The sequence below is a fragment of the Penicillium brevicompactum genome, assembly GCF_028827555.1.
Source record: "Penicillium brevicompactum strain IBT 35665 chromosome Unknown utg000006l_segment0_segment0, whole genome shotgun sequence".
NCBI classification, from domain to species: domain Eukaryota; kingdom Fungi; phylum Ascomycota; class Eurotiomycetes; order Eurotiales; family Aspergillaceae; genus Penicillium; species Penicillium brevicompactum.
In genome coordinates this window covers 4800465-4815664 of record NW_026623209.1, presented here as the reverse complement: position 1 = coordinate 4815664, position 15200 = coordinate 4800465, and the positions used below count along the sequence as shown (strand labels likewise).

Below are 15200 nucleotides of genomic sequence, written 5' to 3'. Positions count from 1 at the left end.
ACAAAAACGTTTGACTCACGAGCTTGACACCAATGAAAAACGAAAAGAAAAATCTTCGAGGTATAGAGATTCGGGCCGAAGTACATTCCCTCGCAAGGACATCCCTTTCGGGTTTAGTGCACACGCCGCCAAGGTCGCCTCAGCCCTGGACTTCACCTGGCCATGTTATCTCCGATGCCGTTGGAGACGTTTGAATTGTGAAAAGTCTAGTGCTGCTGAGCTCTACTTATTGGGCATGAGTATTTCTGACGTAGCCCCACCAAGCTGACTTGATCCTTGATCATGGTGCCTGAAGGATACATGCAGTGAGATCGTGTTTGACCGACGAATGATACACCGCTTCAGATCCAGAGGTTGTATTTGCACAGCACTAGTACTGAGATATCATTCCAGCTTTCTGGTCTCAGTTCTCACTAGTATGCTGGGATGTCGGCTACCTGAAGGTAATCCTGGTCTTTCTGGTCCGCGGTCTCGGATGCAGCGGATGTACGAGTATTTGACGGAGCGTGAAAGGGAAAGTAGATCCACATCAATCGCTCGGCCTCGCTTACTTACACGCGACTGGTTTAAATCCAGATTGATTTCTTATTCCCCAAAATACGAGTTGACTACTACTGACAAACAAGTACTTGCTACCACTCCTATGGCACAGTTAATGGTTTGTCTAAAGGCAAGTTGAAATGGATTTGACGGTATCGTGGGTTAAGGTAGTCTCATCGAGTTGCCAAGTTCCCATCTGAAAACTCGAGGATCATGAGATCATGCAGCAAAATGCGCGAGTGGTACTCGCCCCCAAATTTTGATGTAATCGAAATCTACTCGCTGATCTTCGCTACAAATTGCGACTACAGTGAGGATGATGGCCAGACTACATAACCCCTCAGTTCACTGTGATACAAGAAGCAGCCTCTTCACCTAAGTTGTGTCGAAGGCCAATTCTCAAACACCCCAGTCTTGTATGGAATAATTTAAAGACACCCACCTTAGCACTGGTTACCGACAGGGGGATTTAAGCCTCGCGTCTGCGGGCCAGTAATCAATCAAGGTTGTGGAACCTCTCCTATGGAATGAACATACACGGGGTACTCCGTACCCAAAAAGCTCGTGAATACAGCACAGCAACAGCTGACCTTTTGAGGATATTAGTAGTAACTCGTATCCGGTCTCCCCTAGTCAACGATGGAGTTAGGCCCCCCGCAGATACAGCATTTGAGAAAGTGGGGGACTATATACTACTTGCGGTATTGATGTGCGAGATCCACACTCCATCTAATACTGAAGTTACATTCGTAAAGGAACGAGGATGATCTTGTGGACTCCTAGACTTTCCTGGGTAATCATCATGTCGAGAAGTGAGAAATGCTCATCGCATGAGTGAACGTAGACATGGATGCATATCGGTTGAAGCATGATGATCCAAGTTTTCTTGCTCTCTTCAAGGCTCCAATGCTTCTGTGAATTTGGAAGCCTGACCTGCATCATTTCTTTTCGCTTCTTCTTGGTCGGTGCTTGATAGAACTGAGAAAGCATAGGGCCAGTGGCGTTTGGCCTGGTGTTTGAAAATGTAAGCAACCTTGAAAGGTCTACCTTGGAACCTGGATAAGACTGAAAAAGACATGACTCTGGTTTAAGGCTGTTGGCCTTCGAAGAAATGAGATTGGGTCATCATATTGATATCTATCTAAAAAAACAACCGAAAGTCTACTTAAAGGTTGGCGTGTCATAGATACCATCGGGATCTAAGTCATTTCAGATTAGCATACCATTTCCAATAGGGACCAAGAGTCACGGCGCCTCTCTGGATGCTTACCTTTGTGGTTTTGTAAGATAAACTTCCGAGTCCCGACGATTTCATTCTCAAGCTCAGAATTCAGCTCTTGTTGACGAACCCGCACCTTCTCATTCACCTTCGCTGCCCCACGAAGAGCATTTTGGGCAACATGGAAGCGGGAAACGCGGTTGACAAGCATCATATCAAAAGGCGTAGTGGTACTACCCTCTTCGATATAGCCTGCCACAGAGACGCGCTCAAGTCGGGGACGTCCGAAAAGCAAGCCCTGTAGCTCAGTAGGGTAGCCGTGGTAGTTGAAGTGGATGGGTTTATCCGGCGTGAAAAGCGTGTCAAATGCCTCAGTCGTCAAGGCATGCGGATGTAATCCCTCATTCTCAAGGATCATCAAATCGGTCACGTTTACTACGCAGACGCGCAATTCTGGAGCAATTTTACGCAGTAGTGCTGCCGCTGCAATGACTTCAAACATCAGCTCAACACCGATACCCACCAGCACGACATCTGGTTTGGTTCCATCGTCTGTGCTGCAGAATTTCCAAATAGATGCTCCAGCGCGGCAATGGTTCTCGGCTTCTTCGGCAGTCAGATATACCGGTGTTGGCTGCTTTGAGCCCACCATCAGGTTGATGTAATTTTTAGAGCCCAAGCAATGATGGATGGTAGTCAGGAACGTGTTTGCGTCTGGTGGCAGATATACGCGAGCCGCAGTTGGCTTGAGCTTCAACACGGACCCAATGAAGGATGGGTTCTGGTGGGAGAAACCATTGTGTTCTTGGCGAGTCCATGTGCTTGTCTCGATGTAGTTGATGCTGCTAACACCTGAGTGCCACTTTGTTTCCAGTGCCTATAGTTCTTGGTGAGTACATGTTTCGATTTGAATATAAACGGCACTGACCATCTTGATGAACTTCGAGTATTGCACCATCATAGTATGGATGATACCGAGGAAACTCTCATATGAGGGGAAGATTCCAGTGCGGCCGGTCAGAGTGTAGCCCTGCAAGAATCCCTGACACATGTGTTCGCTTAGAACCTCAATCACGCGACCACCGCGTGCATTAGCAAATTCATCCCACTGGAAATTGCGGTTTGTTGACTCGAAAACTGCATCGAGTTTGTTGCTCTCCAGTTCGTCAGGTGAAAACAGCCGTACGCTGTGCGGATTATTGATAAATGTCTGATTAATCAGACTACCAATAGCTTTCATAGCACTCTCGCTAGAGCCCTTCTGTACGCAAAGGGCCTTCCAATCTGGTAAGTCGGGAGCGACATATCCATTATATCCCTCAATGCGTTGGCCGAGTTTCTTGGAATCATCAGTAGGAATTACAGATTTGATATCGTCAATGATATCACCGTCTGATGTGAAAAGCTCATGTGGCTTGTAATCAGAAAGCCATTTCTGCAAGAGACCAAGCTCTTCCTTGTCGGACTTTGCTTTCGGCAGGGGAACCTGGTGTGAATGGAAAGAACCTTCTATGAATGTTCCGTGAAGCTTCTTCGGCCCAGACCAGCCCTGATTTGGTCAGCTTGGCGTCTCACAGGAATAGTGCGCCATACCTTTGGAGTCCGTAAGATCAGCATCGGCCATCTAGGCTTGAGAATTGGCTTCCCAGAGCGAGCAGCCTTTTGAATCTTTTGAATCTCTTCAACGGCCCAAGTCATCGAGTAGTGCAAATCCGTGTCTATATCGTTGATGTCCTCCACAAATCGGACCTGGTATCCATAGCCACTGAAGAGAGCTACAAGTTCCTTGTTGTCCATACATCCGAAGATAGTACGCTCGCTGATCTTGAACCCATTCACATGCAGTATAGGCAGGACTGCGCCTGATTCTTTGGGATCAATGTACTTGATTGCATGCCAGGATCTATCAACGGTCAGCTTCGTCCTCGCAAGGGCATTCCAGAACGAACGTAGCAGTGGGACCGGTCTCCGCTTCTCCGTCACCCACTATACACGGGACTATCAGATCAGGCTTGTCCATGACTGCACCAAAAGATACAGCAAGAGCATAGCCAAGCTCTCCGCCTTCATGGATAGCGCCGGGGGTCTCAGCGTTAATGTGGCTGTGTAGCAGGTCAGCAAAGCTCTCACCATACTGAAGAAACAGAGTAAGCAACAAACCTGGGAAATCCGGAAGGTGTACTGAAAGTCGAGATCAGGTTGTGTAGACCTTGGTTATTGCGTGAATATTCAGGGTAAAACCTCTCGAGCGAGCCTTCCAGCCATAGTGCGGCTAGAAGTGCTGGTGCACCGTGTCCTGGACCGATAACGTACAGCATGTCCAGATTCTTTTGCCGGATCAAGAGGTTCAAATGAGAGTAAACCAGGATCAGACCTGGACATGTTCCCCAGTGACCTGTGGGTGGCTATTAGATGATGATCTTCATGGTCTTTGGTGGTTGCTTACCCAGTAATCGAGGCTTGACATGGTCAAAGGAAAGATCTTCTTTCAGTAACGTGTTCTTCTCTAGGAATATCATAGCTTATATTGAATCAGTTCTCATATCCTGGATATGTATCAAATCGACTCTTACCAGCTGCAATATATGAGGCCGCTCGGCGGAATTTGAGCAAAGAATCACAGGCATGCTGATCAAGATTTTTATTCTCATGGTTCAAGCTCACACTCAACTTCTCCAAATAGTCAGGCAGATTTGAAGGTTGTGGTTTGGGGTTTGGCTCGGTGATAACTTCGCCAGGCATGGTGGGTGGTAGCCTTGGCGCGGATGATCGACGAGTCTAAAGGAAGATAACAGTGCAATGAAGTACGGAGTATGAAGTATGGAAAAGATGAAAACAAAATGAGCAGAATTAAAGCATTTAAAGCAGATATAATTGAGTGAAATGGGGTCAAACAAACTTGGAAAGTTGATATCATACTATGTAAGCCAATGTTGCCGCGCGCGGAGCCCTGCTCATTGAAGTGGGCAACCACGTCACTATCCTGACATCACACCCGCAACAAGGAACATAGTGAACCATCGCACCCTCTTTTTTGTCAATTGTCGCATCAAGACCCTACGCCAAAAAGAAAAGCCAACACAAGCTTCAAAATGACTAAATCCATTTTGTCTGTCAATGCAGGCTCGTCCTCAGTGAAAGTCAACTTCTACACTGCGGAGAATCCGCCAAGACCCATCGCCCATGCGGAGATATCTGGGATCACCGCACCACCACCAAAGCTCAAATATCAGCAGGGTGACAAAAGTCACAAAGAGGAAATCAAAGAAAAGCTCACAACGCCCCAAGATGCCTTCAATTATCTTTTGAAGCGGTGTTTCGAGGATCCCGAGCTCTCCGAAGTCACCAGCGCCGACGATCTAGCCTACATATGTCACCGGATCGTCCATGGAGGAGACTACCACGATGCGGTAGAAATCAACGATGAATCATATCATCACTTAGAATCGTTTGAAGACCTCGCCCCATTGTAAGCCATCACCTGGGCGCATCCGCACTTCATCTGTCTCAATCCCGCAACATAGCCCGGCCATTCAAGCATATACTGACTCCACCTACAAAAAGGCACAACTTCTCAGCACTGGAAATAGTTCGACACTGCAGAGCCGAGCTTCCCAAGGTCAGGAGCATTACCTTCTTTGACTCCGCCTTTCATCACACCATCCCGGAACCCGTGCGCACATACGCCATCAACCAAGAAGTCGCCAAGGCGAATGGCTTGCGCAAGTACGGATTCCATGGAATCAGCTACTCCTTCATTCTACGGTCTGTGGCACAATTCTTGAGCAAGCCAGCTGATAAGACCAACCTCATTGTGATGCATATTGGAAGTGGGGCTTCCATCTGCGCCATCAAGAATGGGGAATCCATTGATACATCGTCAGTCATGCAGTGCAGTGCAGATTGCATTTGCCGAGAACTCCACCCTGCAGTACGAGTATACTAACGCAAGCATCAGAATGGGACTCACTCCTTTGGCGGGATTACCCGGTGCAACCCGCAGTGGAGATATCGATCCATCGTAAGCCGACACTAAGGCATTGAATCACAGATCGAGACTCGACTAATACTCTGGGGTATAGATTGGTATTCCACTACACGAACGAAGCGGGCAAACTAAGCCCTGCTAGCACGAAAGAAATGCACATCAGCACGGTAACCTAACCACCTTGCAGCTTGGGTCAACGAATCCTATGCAATTACTAATACATTCACTAGGCCGAGGATATTCTCAACAAGCAATCAGGATGGAAGGCACTCACGGGAACCACTGATTTCTCCGAAATTGCAGTGTCTGATCCACCCACCAAGGCGCATAAGCTTGCGTTCGATATCTTCGTTGACCGCATCGTTGGTTACATAGGAAATTACTACCTCAAGCTCAATGGACAGATAGACGGTGTAGTATTCTCTGGTGGGATCGGTGAGAAGAGCGCCCTTCTGCGGAAGACGCTTGTTGATAAGTGCCAGTGTCTGGGACTGGCTCTTGATGACGCCGCTAACGACAAGGGGCCTGAAGATGGGGAGACGGTCAAAGATCTTTCCAAGGGCTCCAGCAAGGGGCCCCGGGTTTTGGTTTGCCAGACCAACGAACAGGTATGTTGTCTAAGATCTTGATGGGCCATAATCTTGACTGTGGCTCTGGATTGTGGGGCTGCTGGAGATCATGATTGTGGCTCTAGTCATGCATCGGTATTGATTTCCGTGAACAACACCTTGCTGACTCAATATTAATCTACAGTTCGAAATGGCCTACCACTGTGCCCGTTCTCGGTGTTGAGAGACCTGGATTTCCCATGAGAGCTGTCGCTGGTTGACAAAATAGAAGGGGCTGGGAGCTGAACATATTTGCCACTCGATGGTGATATTGATAATATTGATGAATGCCCAGGTGTCACCAAGGTTCCCTACTGTGCCTCTTACGCCTCATACTTTTGTACCTAGTTGACACATTACATACATATAATCAATTTCACAGCCGAAGTCAGACGATGTGACGTAGATCGGTCCTTTTGACACTTGCCACTGAAGGAGAGGGGGAGGCGTCTCAAGTATGTGGCTGGGACTGACAGGTCTTCAATCCAGGATCCATGGATTGTGAGCGGGCCCAACAAACAGACCGCTGGGATGTCTGATCCCAGGTCTCTGGAATATGTTTACGCCTCAATGCAATGCATATGCAATCATTCCAATTGCAACAAAAGATTACCTAGTGCATGAGGTAGGGGCCTGAGGACACAGTCCCTGCATACCAGTGGAAGCTTGGGTTACTTTGTGGATCAGCGGTGTACCCCGTAAAAAAACAAAAGAAAAGTGGTGTCAAATAAAAACAATAACAAAAGTCAAGTGAAATGCAAATCCAAATGCAATGGATGTGAATGTGACATGTCCAGTGTCGGATTTACCTAATTACGGAGGCGAGATGATAGCTCGGGGGAAGTGTCTTGAAGCTTTCCCCGGTCCCGTCTCCGTCTGCAAGACACGGCCAGGTAACAATTACATCGATCGCGGACGATCGCTTTCGGGGAAGATCGAGAACTCAACCGTAGTTCTATGAGTGGTTCTCATGATCTGCAAGCTAGCGGTTTTAGGTAGAGTGCGCGCATCCAAGATACGCTATTCATTTGGTTAAACTCGACTATCAATCAGTGGATATATAGTTGCAGACAAGGGCAATGTTGCAGCGATCGACACTGCAAAGTGAGATTCTCGAATTATTCTCATAAGTGTGTCATACAGCACAGCGTATGTACTCTGTACATATGTACATATGTTCAAGAACGGAGTACGGAGTACATTTCTGCTACTCCGTACTCCGTACATGCTGTGTGCTGTACTCCATACGCAGTGTGACGCAGCGGTACTTGTGAACTTGGCCTGTAGGAAATATTAAGCGTTCATGCGCCAAGTGGCCGCGGATCCCTTGGTGAGAAGCCGGAGACCCATCGCGACGTGGGTCATATCCATTCTATCTGTTTGGTTCGATCAGTCACTCCCTTCCTGCGTCATGTCGTGACCAAAATGTACCCGAAGTCAGGGGTTGACCCAGCCGGAAGGACGAAAAAGGGGACGATCGTTCCCGACACAATGGTGCTGGAGCCGTGGAGCGGCGATCGTCATTTTTTTAAATCTTCCTTTCGTATGCAAGTTAAATGGGTGTCGGGTCGAGGTGGATTTGGGCCTGTCACTCTTAGTCCAGAAACGTCCAAATGTCCACTTTCCTTTGTTTTTCCTTTTCCCGCCCTCTCCCCTCTTTTTGTTGGGCTCAGCTGGATGAAAATCTCGGAGACTTTCGACAGACACTAATTACGTTGGACTTAGTACTCCGTACTTGTGGGAACCTTGTCAAAAGTCGACTAAAAAGGAGAAGCCAAGATTTGAGGCGGCTCAAAAAGCGATCGCATATTAAATTTCTTGGTTCGGGACGGGGAAGGTGGTTCCAGTTCCAATGGTTCAACTGTTTGACTACCCATGCCCTTCTACACACTAACTGCCCCCGTTTTTTCCCAACTCCATTCATCCTGGCGGAGTACAGACGGAATACGCACACTATTGGTAGCGGCTGTACTACCCGTACTCGTAGTCCTGTGTACTCCGTATAGTACTCCGTACACTATACTTGGACAATGCCCTCTTATGGGGCATATCCATTGTGCTTCCAGAATTTTCTCACTATGGAGTCCGAAGGAGAATCGAAAAACCAAGATCGACCGGCTTTACATCCGCGGAGCCCTAGTGCGCCACTTGCCCCTGTGTCTGGTGATAGTTGAAAATTCAATCAATTTGATCAGAACGAAGCAGCCACAGTCTACACCAAACAATGAGATATGAAAAAAAAGCAAAAAACAAAAACACAAACACAACTCTGTCACCGATAAACTACCAGTACCTAAATTCAGGACGTTGACACATCCACAGCGCCTGTCAGAAGACAAAGAGCCGGGTGGTGTTAGATGCATCCGACACAGGGATCCCCTGCTTCAATTTGACGCACTGCAAGGCAAATCTTGAAGTCAAAGCGAGCGTCGATCTTCGATGACCGTTTTTTCGATCCCTGCCTTTCTTTATCAAGGTGGATGCAAGTCGCTGTACATTCCCGGCTCAAACAAAGGAAGTGAAAATCCAAGCCTGACTCCGTTTACTACCCGGGAAGACTAAGACGTTCCGGAAAAGAGTGGAAGCCGGTTCATGCAATCGCGTAACCTTGTTTTGCAAACTAATGCATCCAGCCGAACTCTGGAGATGGGCTCGGAATACGGTAGACGGTGTCTAGAATCACGTCTCGGGATAATCATGAACCACCACACTGGGTCTCGGACCGTTGTCAAACTCAAGCTGTTCAGGTACAGAGTCCATACAGTCCGATTTCGTAGTACTTCCTAAGGGGGAAAAGGGGGTTCATTAAGGTTGACTGCGATGGAATGTTTTTCTCCCGTTTCTAGCGCCATTCTAGCTGTATTCAAAACGGGTTCTTCCCGAGCTTGTAATACCGTCGTGGTTCCACTTTGGAAGAATAGGAAGCTCGTTGCTCTCAACAGTACAGGATTTAGTTACCTTCCATTTGTATCGGCTGGTTAATGTAATAATGAATTCTCACGCTTGTGACTTCTTACTTTTTTTTTTTTCGCTCTCTGTTGATGGAGCCGGTCCACAGGGGGTGATCGCCAGTTCCATTCGGAAGATGATCGGTCCTCCCCTGAGCGTTGAACGGTGATGGATCAGAGAACAAGCTCGTCATCATGTTAATCAGGTTAATCATGTTACGGAGTAGGGGATATGTCTCTCGTTCTCCAATATGCTACACTCGATGTCTGGAGGGGGTCTCCGTAGCGAGCTGAGAATTTGAATCAACCACGATAGCAAAGACAGTCGCGTTGGAAACGGGTCTTAAGCTCTTACCACCTGGGCAACGGCTATAGGCTGCAATCGGTAGATCCTCGCCCGATTTCCACGAGGGAAAAAAAACCCAGATTGAGTGCCGATGGAGGAAATTCCTCCTTTGGGTCTGGTGGACACGGGCTGAAACACGCCCATATTGTACGAATCACCGTTGGACAGACTGGAGACACAAGCTCGTAATGAGCAGCGCGAGTGGCCGGGGTTCTGCCGCGGAGAGGCTGTCATGGGCTCCAGAGTGGCAAAAAAATGGAAGCTGACGAAGAATGCACCCTTAATTACGTCGGAATCATGGGGGGTGGAGCCGGTTCCTGTCCAGAATGTTTCCAGATGTCTGTAGTGTGTATTACGGAGGCCCAGAAGCTCGGTACCTGAAGTTGGCTAGAAGGTGGAAAGAATGTTCATACGTAACCGAGACGGGATTTCGACTTTTGGTCTCCATCGATCTCCACCCCCTATGATGGAGCAGGATCGAAAACTCATCTATTTTCTTTTTTAACATTTCTCTCTCTCTCTATATTACCTATTATATTTCTATCTAAATATATAGTGTACTGGACTACTCGAGTGGCCAGAATCTTGGATTTCAGATTGATTGCCGTCGGCTAGACCAAGGGTGAAAACCAACAAAGACCTCGGGAGGTGAAGCGGCTAAAATTGTGTGAACGATTGGCTTCTGATGTGTAGGAAGTGTTCAGCGCTTTCCGAAACCCGCGAGGTTTGCGACTGGTCTTACCGCAACTATTGTACGGGGGACCGCGTGAGAAGCCGGATGTCTGGCCTTGATTAATTTTCTCAATGAAAAGCTCTGAATAGAGACAAGATAAGTGTGGTGTACTCCGTACCTTGTACTCCGTATGGAATATGAGGACGTGTAATATGAGACGGAGAACAGCAACCCCGATAGAGCCCGACCACGCGAGAAAAAAAGAAAAACCCCCTTAAAAATCCCAAAAGGATTACTCGGGGGGTTCCGTCTGGTTTTTTTCTGTTTTATCATTTTGATTATTTTTTTTTCCATTTCGTTCCTGCGGCTGTTCCTTGAGACTCCACTTATGCACGAAGGCTTGCCCGGAGATTTGGTTCCTAGCTTCAAAGTGGAGAGCTCTGATACTTTTGAACCTTTGGACCTGACAGATGTTAGATGTGATTGTGATGGATCAGACTCACAGAGTGTGATCCTTTTGGTATGTTCTTTGTCCCCTGTTGGATACTCCGGGCTCATAGCGCCGTGACAACAGAACAGATTCGAGACATAAGACATAAGATAGGGGGACTTTTCTTCCCCGGGAACAGGGGACGGGAGAGCCGCTGTTGAACAAAGAGGCGATTTTAATTGGTTTTGTGAATTGATTTTCAGGACTATTTCGTTTGGACATTTTAGATCTATTATTTCTTTGGTTTTTATTGTTTTATTTATTTCCCACTATTCCTTATTTACTTTATATGTATTTTTATTTTACTCCAAAACAATAATTTTTAAATTCCCTTTTTTTGTTTTTTTCCCCTACCCTGGTAACGTATGTATTATTGATTTGGAAATCTTAAATAATCGATGTCTATATCACTCCAATTCCCCCTTCTTATTTAATCCTCTCATACCTGGTCCAGTTCTTAAAAAAAAAAACTACTCCTTCCTTCTCCCTTGCGATACGTCGATTTGCACTTTGTCCGGATCGAGCGGGACCAGTTCCGGAGCACTCTCCTTTGCTCCCTTGCCGACTTAGCTTCATATCCCTTCTGCCCGTTTTCTGGTTCAGATCGCGATTACATGGATTTTCTGCTGCAGCCACCCTCGCGCTTATCATTTTGATTTAATCTCTTTGTTTCCCGTTTCCTCTCTTGGCCTGGACAAATCAAATAAAAAGCAACGAGCTGCGACCTGTCGACCTCTACTTCTGACATACACTGCTCATTCGTCGGGACCACTTCCTCACATTCCTGCCCTACGATTCTGTTGGATCCCGCATTATCCAAGTGGTCCTCCATAAAAGGATCGCATTTTCCGATCCCGACTGCAGCTTGCATCTCCATCGCTTGGAACGCCGAATTTCCTATTTGTCTAGACCTTTCCGATTTTTAATTTCTTGACTCGGGGGTGGATTGGGACTTTGTTTGTCTGCTTGTTTCCCCGGCTGAGCCAAAGATCTTTATAAGTTACTCTCGACGTCTTTGGTGAGTATCTTCACTCCATTCCTCGCCCTGCACATCACTCTCCAATCCTCCACAACTTCTCTCACCAACTCCACCACCTTCCATCTCTAACCATGGTTTCCTCTGCAGACCTGAATATGATTCTGCGAGATCTCTCTGCTTTCAACATGGGACGAGGAGCATACGATACTACCGGTGTGAAGAAGCCCGGCGTTCCTCCACCACCGAAATAAATTCGCACGTAACCCTCGTCATACTCAACATTGCTTTCTACACCACTCGGTCATGTTTCGGATTGTCTGGTGCCCAACAGTGGCTGGAGTTCTTGACTTGGAGTTTTTTTTTTTGACGCATATGCGTTTGGAGTTTTACCTGATTTTGGTAAGACATTCCTTTCAGATCACCGCGCAATTGGGCATCAAAGCTAACCACCCATTAGACATCTGTACCACTACCTTTTTTTTTCTTTGACTGGGCTTTGACCATTCGTTCTACTCGCCTATTCGCCTCAGGCCTCGCGCACCATTATACCCATTTTTAATTCGGCTCGACTTCTGCATTTACTTTCGGATACCAAGCGTGAACACTTTTTCTTTCGACTTCGACTATGCGCCTAATACACCTACACACACCTCTGAACCACTCTCACTCCACAACCTCTTACCTCCGACACGACCTCGACACCATGGTTCATTCTCTCAAAAGTGCCTTTTGATTTTTCTTTTCCTTTCACGTGCTCTTTTTCCTATGTCTATGTTTGGCTCTTCTGCTTTTTTCAACGGCGTTTTGGTATAGACGGGACGGATCTTCAATGGGATGCATGCGCTGATACCAGAACCTAGAGCTTTGACCTCGCGGTCCACAGCACTCTTGGATTGATTTTCATTGTTTTATTTGGATGGGCGCTGTCCCAGGGGATTTTTTTGATACATGTATCTGTACTTTTTTCTGACGTTGACGCCTGTGTATCATATATTACACGCAAAGCTCATCTTCGCGTGAATTGATTTATTCTTCATACATTCTTCATCCGGCCAGTCTAGAACCTCATCGCTAGCCCCATGAACTATAGCCGCGTCCTGTAACCTTAAGATTGTAAATCCACTTCTTCAAGGTCGTACTTTGCTCGTACCTGACCGACCGCGGTTGCGCTAGCATCGGGCAGATTTGCTTGCCGACTAATGCCGAGACAGGAACGGCCAGCCCGATTCTCGATGCGGGCCTGGCTGATGCATCGGCAGATATGTCCCGAGCCTGACCAGGATCTAATCTCAGTGACTGGCACCCGACATCATCTCGCAGGCCAGTTGGGCACTAGTCCATTCTGCGATGACAGCTGTCAAGGTGTTGGGAACATGTTTGTCTGTCCGGGAACCACCTTGAGTCAAGTTCCAGTACGTGTCATTAAGTTCCTCATTCCCAGATCTTGGTGTCCCGACAGTGTTATCGATGTCTGCATGTCATCATCATCTTGCATATCCAATATACGATAACGTAAGTCGGGAGTCAATTTGTGCAATTCCTGGATGTAAGATTTGAGTCATATTTTAAGTCTGGAGAATCTTGAACATTTTATTAGTCAAGAATTAGGAAGCCTAGTTACAGGGATGTTGGAAGGACGTTCGTAGTTCTCAGGTAGACCCAGGCACATTGAAAGCCTCCCGTGACTGAACCCACGCTAGTCCTAAATAGGGACACCCATCATCAACCTCCGCTTCCGCCTCATCTTGAGGATCAATCAGGCAACGCTTATTACATTTGAATCTCTCATCCCTGGAATAACACTCAAGTATTTCGCCAACACAAGTTCAGAAACAGAGTCTTGTGTTCCACCTGTCTTACTTCCAGGCAGCCCCCATTCCCGAACTGCTGTCACCAGTCGAACCCATCTGCCATCTCACCCTGGTCGCCTGAGTCGCCGAATCCCCCAATTGATTGACGGTGGATTGATTTACAGGAAAGCCTGAGCTGTGTTCACCTTAATCTCATACTCGCCTCGCCGTTTCAGCCATGTCCGAGTCAGCGAGCGCAAATGCCCCGAAGCCAAGCAGCAGTGTCAAGCTTGTGCTGCTAGGTGAAGCCGCCGTCGGAAAGGTACGATTACATTTACAGTTTAACAGCTACTCAATACTGACCATCTCACCCTTAGTCTTCACTTGTACTTCGCTTCGTGAACGATGATTTCCAGGAGAACAAGGAACCAACCATCGGCGGTAAGGACTCCATCAAGACAAGCCCCCATATCACAATACGCGAACTCCTCGGGTGACATGCCTAGAAGGGGATCATTTGTTTTGCCTCACAGCCTCACCACGACTTTTGAATGGTCAGCTAACGTCAGCTTTTAGCCGCCTTCTTGACGCAGAAATGCTCCCTCCCCACGCGCACCATCAAGTTCGAGATCTGGGATACCGCCGGCCAAGAGCGATTCGCCTCCCTAGCCCCGATGTACTACCGCAATGCGCAAGCCGCCCTGGTCGTCTACGACGTCACGAAACCTTCGTCGCTGACAAAGGCGAAGCATTGGGTTGCCGAGTTGCAACGCCAAGCGAGCCCTGGGATCGTGATCGCCCTCGTCGGCAACAAGCTGGACTTGACCAACGATGGCGGCGAGGCCTCCGAGGCAGCCGCCCCGACCGATGATGCCGACTCGCCTGCGCAGGATGAGCAAGGCACCGGCGAAGAGGATGAAGCGCAAGATGCCAGTTCTGGCGACGCCCGCAAGGTGTCGACTCGGGAGGCCACAGGCTACGCCGAGGAGGAGGGTCTGTTATTCTTTGAGACCAGTGCGAAGACTGGTACCAATGTCGTTGACGTTTTCACTGCGATTGCAAACGCTATCCCGGAAAGCAGTCTGAAGACTGGTCGCGGTACCGGCGCTGGAACTGGTCAGACGTCGCTCGGTGGGCGGTCGACAGAGGACTCCAGAGTCAACCTGGGAGATCGCAACGCCGCGACGGCGAAGGAGGGCTGTGCTTGCTGATTTTTGCTTCGCTCACTGACGTTTGTCTTGTCTTGCAATCATTTCCCATGGATACAGGCGTCCCTTGATTTTCTGATTTTGATTTTGATTTCGTTGCTTCTCCGCAATGGTAATCATGCCCCTATAGTCTACAGTTTGTTATTCCCCGAGAGGTAAATGGCCTCGATAGTGTTGATTAGAGTGTAAATCTCCTGCAATTCCTTTTCAAATCAAATCTTGCATTGATTGTAAACGTTGGCGTTCAGAGAGAGCCAGAGCAATAGTGGGTCTGCAATCACATACAGCCAGCCAATCACAATAGAGCCCTAAAGCTGACACACTAAACCCAGTTAGGAAATAGCGCGCCCTAAGCGAAAGTGCCGATCCCACAGGAAATTGCCATCCATTCAATCTGCGAACCTCCCCTCC

General features: G+C 47.8%; 3 protein-coding genes across 3 annotated transcripts; 2 read left to right on the top strand and 1 right to left on the bottom strand.

The window, feature by feature from the left end:
• Nucleotides 1-1701: 1701 nt before the first annotated feature.
• N7506_010037 (putative phosphoketolase) lies at nt 1702-4501 on the bottom strand (the record flags this gene model as incomplete). Its single annotated transcript, XM_056959330.1, has 8 exons — nt 1702-1739; nt 1811-2636; nt 2688-3308; nt 3353-3662; nt 3709-3861; nt 3920-4154; nt 4206-4280; nt 4333-4501. 8 exons carry the CDS (start codon nt 4499-4501, stop codon nt 1702-1704), a joined length of 2427 nt encoding a protein of 808 aa, XP_056808720.1.
• A 350-nt stretch (nt 4502-4851) lies between these two features.
• On the top strand, nt 4852-6539 carry N7506_010036 (uncharacterized protein; the record flags this gene model as incomplete). The annotated part of the gene is given in 6 exon segments (XM_056959329.1): nt 4852-5228; nt 5324-5638; nt 5652-5780; nt 5842-5914; nt 5978-6355; nt 6501-6539. The coding sequence occupies 6 exon segments, from the start codon at nt 4852-4854 to the stop codon at nt 6537-6539; spliced, it is 1311 nt and encodes a 436-aa protein (XP_056808719.1).
• Nucleotides 6540-13819: 7280 nt separating this feature from the next.
• Nucleotides 13820-14792, top strand: N7506_010035 (Rab family GTPase; the record flags this gene model as incomplete). The annotated part of the gene is made up of 3 exons (XM_056959328.1): nt 13820-13903; nt 13959-14022; nt 14158-14792. 3 exons carry the CDS (start codon nt 13820-13822, stop codon nt 14790-14792), a joined length of 783 nt encoding a protein of 260 aa, XP_056808718.1.
• Between the last annotated feature and the right edge of the window lie 408 nt (nt 14793-15200).